The sequence below is a fragment of the Tasmannia lanceolata genome, unplaced genomic scaffold (assembly GCF_043159265.1).
Source record: "Tasmannia lanceolata isolate RefF3 unplaced genomic scaffold, GAP_Taslan_0.1 ptg000005l, whole genome shotgun sequence".
Taxonomy (NCBI): domain Eukaryota; kingdom Viridiplantae; phylum Streptophyta; class Magnoliopsida; order Canellales; family Winteraceae; genus Tasmannia; species Tasmannia lanceolata.
Genome location: NW_027518682.1, coordinates 18,687,957 through 18,696,222, shown reverse-complemented (window position 1 = coordinate 18,696,222; position 8,266 = coordinate 18,687,957). Strand labels below are relative to the sequence as shown.

Below are 8,266 nucleotides of genomic sequence, written 5' to 3'. Positions count from 1 at the left end.
CTATAAATTGGAGGGCTAGGATCAACCTATGGACATGATTTTTTGGTTAGAACCTATTTATGTTGTGGCCCATCAAACAAACGATTTGGATCATCCTATGGTTTAAGCGGTACAGTACTTTTTGAAAAAGTACTGGACTATACGCGCTTACACCATATAAAATCTCATCTATTCTACCATAAAAAATTAAGGACATGGCCGTCATTTACTAATTGTCCAGCGCCCTATCATTAGCGGAGCCGAGCCGAGCCATCTTTCGGTGGCTAAACTCGACAAGAGAGATTTCTATATTAGGCAGTTTCTTTTTTACTGTAATCCCGTAATATTTTCTCGTCTTCTTTATTTTTCTTATATATATGTTCGTCTGAGGCTCTGAGCTATCACCAAATACACAAAAATCCTCATAGTGTTGTTAGGTTTCTCAATTCTACCTTCAATCTCTGTGTGCTGTTTTACTTAGTTCTTCATTGTAAGTAAAAAAAATACCTGCAATCTCTGTGTGCTCTTGTGTTCTTTCTTTTGTTTTTTTCATTTCTGTTGGATTTTTTCTTCAATCTCTTCCTATCTAAGAGTTTGGCTGCAAATTTGCGATATTTTCCTTTATATTCTGCTTTCTCGATCGTTGATTGAGAAAGCAGACTATGGTTTTGTAAACATATAGATTTCTTTTTGTTCCTTTTTTTTCAAGCTTTTGAAACTGGCGTTCCATCTTGGATTAAATTTTTTTTTCTAGTTTTTAAAGTTTTAGTTGCATGAGGTATTGGATTAAAGAGTATGCGGTTAACAACTTTTTGTTGCTGTCTTTTTTTATTATTATTTTTCTATTAGAACTCAAAGCTATCAGATGGAGTGGCTTAAGGCAATGGCATTCTTCTTTCTCGTCTGGAGGATTATTATCTCAGGTTCCATTTAGTCCATTCTTTTACTTTCATGTCTATTTTTTCTAGCTTGAGAAGTCTAATTCTGTCTCTTTTGTTTTCCTACAGTGCGAATCATTGTGATGTTCACGAAAATGGTATCCAACACATGGTATTGTGCCTGCAGAATTATGAGGAGCATAAAACAGGTCCAGCCTAAATCTGAACAGTTTCACCCCATATTTGATGAATTTGATAGTGGTATAGATGATCTTCTGAATCCAAAACATTAAGTGTAATATGGAGTACCCACTTGAACACCTATATTTGAGCAGTTGGTGTCTTAACAAGTGGGAGCTTCCCTTTGTAGAAGTTTTCTACTTTTGCAGCTCAACTTTGCTTCACTTATGATTTTTCCTGCTTTAATCTAGTTGAGGAGCCTTGATCGGATTCGTAGAAATTAAGAGTCTCTTAGTACTCATGTACTATGCCATCTCCTGAGTCTGAAAGAATAGTGAACTTATTCTCATGTTTACCTTGTTAATATACAGGTAAGGAACGGTCGGCCTGCCTCTCAAGCACCAGAGGTTGTAAAGATTCGCACTTCACCACAGGTTGTAAGGATTTCATTTCCAGTGTTGCTTGCAGCAATTGAAAACAGTATATCTCCCTTCGCAAAAGATACACTAGATCTCAGCTATTATGGATTCCAGGTATTCTTGATAAATTAATTGATTGATGCATTTGAACGATCTGAAAGTCTTTTCATTTCTTTCTGCAATAGCATTTATATATCGCTTGGATTTTACGACAGAATAAAATAATAACAAAGAAAGAGTTGATTAGGAGGTTGAGGTCGGTTGCTGGAGACAGGTTGTTGATATCTGCAGTGCGGAGACTTCAGTCCAATGTAAGAAGGCGTTGCCACTAATTTACATATTGTTAGAGATGGATTTTGTGCTTTGCTGACAAAGCAAAAGGCCTTGTTGAGAGATCTTTTATATGTGGTTCCTTTATTTTGTTGAAATTTACTCAGTTTTAGGAGCACGACAAACATAAGCTTTAGTGGTGATATTGTAAGATTTTGTGATTCCCTATAATTTGGATGATGCTAAGTTGCTTTTAGCCTTTTTATAAGCTGTAATTTGACCACAAAATGAAGAATAATAGGGTATTTTATTGTTTTGTATTTTGAAGTCGAGTACTGAGGGTTTTTTTCCCTACAATTTACTCACCTCAACTTTTCGTAGGAATTAAGAATCCCTTATTGCTCATGTCCTTTGACATCTATTGAGCCTGAAACAACAGGGAACTTATATTCTCATGTTTACCTTGTTAATATATAGGTAAGGAACGCTCGGCGTGCTCCTCCTGCACCAGAGGTCGTAAAGGTTCCTACTTCACCATGGATGCCAATACCAATGTTATTAGCTGCAATTCAAAACAGCATATCTCCCTCCGCCAAGGATGCACTAGATCTCCACTATGATGCATTCAAGGTATTCTTGATAAAATAATTGATTGATGCATTTCAACGATGTAAAAGTCTTTTCATTTCTTTGTGCCATAGCTTTTATAAGTCACTTGGATTTTATGCCAGAATAAAATAATAACGCGAGAAGAGTTAATCAAGAGGGTGAGATTGATAGTTGGAGACAAGTTGCTAACATCTACATTGCAGAGAGCTCACTCCAATGTAAGAAGGCTTTGCCACTAATTTACAGATTGTTATAGATGGGTTTTGACTTTCTGACAAAGCCAAAGGCCTTGTTGAGAGATCTTTTATGTTTAGTTACTTTATTTTGTGGAAATTACTCAAGTTTAGGAGCACGAGAAACATAAGAATTAATGGTGATCATTTATGCTTTTATGATTTTGTGATTCCCTACTATTTGGATGATGTTACGTTGCTTTTAGCTTTTACACGCTGTAATTTGATCACGTAATGAAGAATAATAGGGTATTTTATTTTTTGTATTTTGAAGTCGAGTACTGAGGGTTTTCATACTCACCATTGCTCTCATCCATATATTTCTTTTTCTTCAAACTTTTCTACTCTTGGTCCTATAAAATATTGCAACATACATAGATCTCAGTATCAAATTTGGATAAATAAAATATTTTTAAATCCAACAATGTTATGAAAACTCTGCTAGCAAGTGTGAGAGCTGCACCTGTTTGTGTTGCTCATACCTTGTCAGCATCAGTCCAATTTTGTTTTTTTTTTTTTTTTTGAAATAGCGATTTGTATTGATTTGTATTAAATGACAAGGGAACACCCGAGAAGGCTCAGAGAACAAAAACAAGAAAGAAGAAACAGGGAAGAAGAAGAAAAGATACAACAAAAATAATTATATTACGGGGGAATATGATCGAACCAGATAATACTCTCCCTCCCAACTCCCTGCTTGGCTAACACATCCGCCTTTTCGTTTGCCGACCTCCAAACGTGATTAAAGACAATAGCCGAACCCGCAACAAAATCCTCAATTTCATCAAATAATGCCAAAAATCTCCACGGAGGAGCTACACCACCCTTCAACCACCGAATGACATTCAATAAATCCCCTTCAACAATAATATGGTCCAAGACTTCCCTACTCAACTTCTTGATCCCAAAATAGGCCGCTTTGACTTCCGTCTCAGAAGAATCACATACACCAATAGGACCATAAAAAGCCCAAAGTATCTCACCAAACTCATCACGACAAAGACCCCCCACCCCCGCTGGACGCGGGTTTCCAAAACAAGCACCATCAAAGTTGATTTTCAACATTCCTAGCAACGGAGGCTCCCATCTTTGGACTATGTTAATTTTTCTCTCACTACTAGAGCACACTTCCCTCCAATATTCCCAAAGATCAAAGGCCGATACAAAAAGAAAGGATGGAAGACATATAACCCACGATATGACCAATGCTATAATCCTCATGTACAAATAATAAGGTGATTTGGCCAAACCCTCAAACACCCTAGAGTTTCTTTCCTTCCAAACCACCCACCATGTAGCTAGCAAACACACATTCCACAATAATTTCCCTCTCTTTTTTCGTGGCACAAACCCCCAAATACTCAAAAGATTCTGAATAGTTCTTGGGAAGACCCAAGTGATTCCAAACCTCAGAAAGATACATCTCCATATGATCCTGGTAAAAGAACAGTGCATGAACAAATGATCCACAGATTCCCCATCATTAAGACAAAGAGGGCAGTGATCAATTAGCAACATCCCACGGTTTCTCAAGAAGTTAATGGTTTGTATCCTTTGACAACAAACGGCCCAACCGAAGATACTAACCCGAGGTGGGCAATGAAATTTTCATACCTTTGCTGAAAATGCAGGAACAGAAGGAGGCATCAAACCATTATAAAAAGATTTGACAGAGAAAATGCCGGATGATTCCATTGTCCATATTCTTTTATCTTCACCCCCACGTTTTACATAGCACTTATTAAGGAGCCGCCACAACCGAGATTCGTCCTCACTTTCCCACTCAAAAAGGATTCTTCTAAAGGCAGGACACCATATCAACTTACCACTACTACGATCAAAACATTCACAAACTAAGGCTTCTTTGTTAACAGCCACCCGATACAGCCTAGGGAACAAGATCCTTAACTGCTCATCTTCACACCACAAATCACTCCAAAACTTAATTCTATCACCACCATAGACCCTGAACCTCACCTTTAGATTAAAGGAGCAAGCTAATTTCAAGATATCTCTCCACGCAGTCAACCCCTTTTTCTTATATTCATCCTTTAATTCCCACCCACCCGGAATACAGCCATACTTACTACAAATCACCTTAGCCCATAAATTAGACTGCTCTTCCCCAAATCTCCACAACAATTTCCCCAATAAGGCATGGTTAAACTCCCTAAACCTCCTAATGCCCAAACGTCCAAACTTTATAGGTACACATACATCCCTCCAGTTTACCAAAGAGATGCCTTTCTTCTCCTCATTCCCACCCCACAAAAATCTACGCTGGATCTTTTCAATACGTAAGGCAACACTAACCGGGCACATGAAAAGAGACATAAAATATATAGGCAAATTGGCCAATACTGCCTTAATGAATACCAACCTACCTCCCCTAGACACAATATTCGGAGAATGAAGACTCTATCCATAGTTGTCAAACTCTTACGAGGCCTAGGAGTCGAGTTGATTCATTGGGCTTTCGAGGCGAGTAGCATGGGTGACTTGCCTCTATTGAAGACTCATCCGAGTCGCCTAGTAACTCGAAGGAGTCATTGAGAGTCGACTCAAAAAAAAAATATGCATTTATGAGTCGAGTCGAGTCACTAGGCTTGGGCTTTCCTATTTTGATTGTTGAAAACTTTGAATGAACTTAGAACTTAATTATTTTTGTGCATGCAAGTTACAAGCATATAATTATTTATACTTTTGGCTTAGGGGTTTATCTATGTGCTATTGGGTTATATTTTTTACATGCTTCATCTTTCGACATGTATATATAGTTATATTTTCTCTACTAAATTTTTTTCTTGTCAAAAACTCTTACGAGGAGTTAAGTCTAGTCACGAGTCATAAAATTAAGAAATCAAGTCACGGGTTGACAAGTATGATTGTATCTGATGTTCTCTTTGGTTTTGTCTTTTCTGGTAAATGCACAAATAATAAAAGCAGGACTTGCATTGGATGTTGTTGGGATCCATTTCAGTTCACTTCTCTACTAGAAATGTTTTCTTTGGGGAAACCGTTTAGCTTTCAGACCCCTAGTGCCCTAGTGCTGTTATTTTTATTTTGGCACTGAATAGAAGGAACAAGAAGAGAAATACTAGCTTGAACATGCTGACATTTTAATATATGCTGAATGCCCAACACTTTGCACAAAGCTATATTTTCAGAGATTTAGTCCCTAAGTAACTGATTGTTTGATTCCTTTTCTCTACACTAACAGGCGCCCTCGAATACGTCGTTTGAAAGTGATTGATATTTCGAGTTTGAATGGCAACATTCGGCGAAACTTGTTGTACCAAGTATTTAATCCATTCTCAACTTTCTGAATATCAGTCTCTTCTAATTTTTAGAGTCTTTCATTTAATTTTTAAGACATGAATCATAATTCTTTTTGTGTGTGTGTGATAGCTTGTTAGGTTTTGACGCTGTGGCGGATACATAGAGAATAAATTCGTTAAAGCTCTGTTAGTTGTGCTATGGGATGAATTTCAAAGCTTTTATATTGTGTCTGCAACACAATTGTGAGATATGTATGAAATTTGTCGACTCTAAGCACAATATATTTGTCTTTTGAAAACTTTAAGCTCGCTTTTATCATCAATGAAGTTAAAAATGGTGTAGCGTTTATGCTTATCGATTAGTAGTGAAGTTAAAAATGACATCTCGTTGTTGATTTTAATCACGAGATCTGTCTAAAATACGCCTTGTGGTGTGTTTCTTTATCAGGCCCTGTGTTGAAGGGGGCACATTTTAAATTGCGATCCATGTGCATAGCATCTGAATTTGCTATTCTTCAGTTGTTTCGACTACTTCCATGTGGGCTCCATTGTCCTATTAATATGCTTATCAAGGATGGCCCACCATATTTGCATTGTCTATGCTCCTCTATTAGTAATATGGATGGCACCGTTAAAAAAAAGTAATATGCATGGTACATACTCTTTTAGTTTTACTAACAAAACCATTAAGCTTCTTGTTTCTTAGCAAAATTTGAAATTTTAGCTTTAGATTATGGTTTTGGGATCTGCAAAGTCCTAATAACTCATGATGAATGTTTTCAATTTCGAAGAAACTACGATGTTTTCTAGTTTTCCTTTTGGAATATTTTAAAACCAAAAGCCCCTCTGCCCTCTACTTTTAAACTCAAAATCCCTCCCCTTGTGTTCTTCATTTCTGAAGACTCGGACAACCATCTCTTTTCCTTGGATTTTCTGAATTCCAAACCCGCTTCTGCCATTTTTTTCCAGATTGTAAAAAATACAACATTTCGAAGAGTGTTGTTGGGTCGTCAGCAGGTTCTGTGAGACAATGGCCTTTGGTTGCTGATTTGAGTACCCTCTTTCTAGCTATTATTTGGGATTCTTTCTATATTCATTCATGTTGAATCAACTTTCCCTTGCCTTTTCTTAGAGGCATGCATTTTGTTATCTTTCTTATATTTTTCTAACAATTTTTTATTTTTTTCATATTTTTATGAACTTCGAGTTTAAGCTTGTAAAATCTAGAATTTTTCAAAGGGAAATGATTTTTTTTTTGAAATGGTGAATCATATTAGAATGGAAAGTGAAGCTTGAAAGTAAAGAGTCACTATTCACACCCCTCTTGGCTAACAGATCAGCCTTCTCATTGGCCGCCCTCCTCACATGCTTCAAGACAGTCGATGACCTTGATATAATCTCGTGGATCTCATCTATGAATGGCAAGAATCTCCAAGGAGGCGCCACTCCCCCCTTAAGCCACCGGATAACATTTAAGGAATCCCCTTCAATAATAACCTTGTCAAGACAATCACCACTTATTTTCTTGATATCGTAGAATACCGCCTTAACTTCCGCCTCTGAAGCATCGCATACACCAATCGGACCAAAGAAGGCCCATTGAACAACGCCCTCGCTATTATGGTATAACCCTCCCACCCCGGCCGGCCCGGGATTACCAAAAGAAGCACGATCAAAATTAAGTTTGAACATACCAAGAGGAGGCGGTTCCCATCTTTGGACGATGTTAGGCAATCTTTCATTACTAAAACACACTTCCCTCCGACCTTCCCAAAGGTCAAAAGCCGAAACAAATTGAAATGATGGAAGACATCTCGTCCATGAAAATACCAAGGCGATAATGCTCATGTACAGAAAATACGGAGACTTCGCCTTACCCTCAAAGATCCTAGAATTTCTTTCCTTCCAAACAACCCACCAAGTAGCAAGCAAACAAACTTCCCACAAGATTTTTCCTTTTTTTTCGCCAAGGCACGGCGCCCCACTGATGTAACAACATCCAAATAGACCTCGGAAAAACCCAACTGATTCCAAACCTCAAAACGATACATCTCCAGATCAATTGGGTGAAAGAACAATGCATGAATAAATGGTCCACAGATTCCCGTTCCTTAAGGCAAAGAGAATTGATCTTAGCACAACCATGGATCAATAATTGTGCAGACCCATCTTGTCCTTTCTCTTTTAATTGTCTTGTGAGAACTTTTTTGAAATTGTAATAACCTTTTGATACCTCGTTAAAAGCTAAAAGACAAGATGCCTTAGTGAAATATCAAACATGGTTGTGCTGATATCATTTCCCATTTACAAATTACAAATTTACAAGGGAAATGTTATCAGCCCAACCATATTTTTATATTTGCACAAACCCAGCTGGTCTTTTCTTCTTTAATCAGCTCCTAAGAGCTTTTTGGGAAATG

The 8,266-nt window shown here is 37.5% G+C and overlaps 1 protein-coding gene across 1 annotated transcript; it reads left to right on the top strand.

Annotated features, from left to right (window-relative positions):
- The first annotated feature begins 330 nt into the window (after positions 1–330).
- On the top strand, positions 331–6,199 carry LOC143876779 (uncharacterized). Its single transcript, XM_077378470.1, has 9 exons — positions 331–469; positions 829–902; positions 987–1,066; positions 1,409–1,570; positions 1,672–1,767; positions 2,204–2,356; positions 2,458–2,553; positions 5,789–5,867; positions 5,977–6,199. The coding sequence occupies exons 2-8, from the start codon at positions 845–847 to the stop codon at positions 5,819–5,821; spliced, it is 678 nt and encodes a 225-aa protein (XP_077234585.1). The 5' UTR covers positions 331–469; positions 829–844; the 3' UTR covers positions 5,822–5,867; positions 5,977–6,199.
- Positions 6,200–8,266: the final 2,067 nt, after the last annotated feature.

Coding starts and splice junctions, on each gene's coding strand:
- LOC143876779 (XM_077378470.1), top strand. CDS start 845: ATGGAGTGGCTTAAGGCAATGGCATTCTTCTTTCTCGTCTGGAGGATT. Junction 1,067..1,408: donor TTATGAGGAGCATAAAACAG/GTCCAGCCTAAA, acceptor GTTAATATACAG/GTAAGGAACGGTCGGCCTGC. Junction 2,554..5,788: donor TGCAGAGAGCTCACTCCAAT/GTAAGAAGGCTT, acceptor CTACACTAACAG/GCGCCCTCGAATACGTCGTT.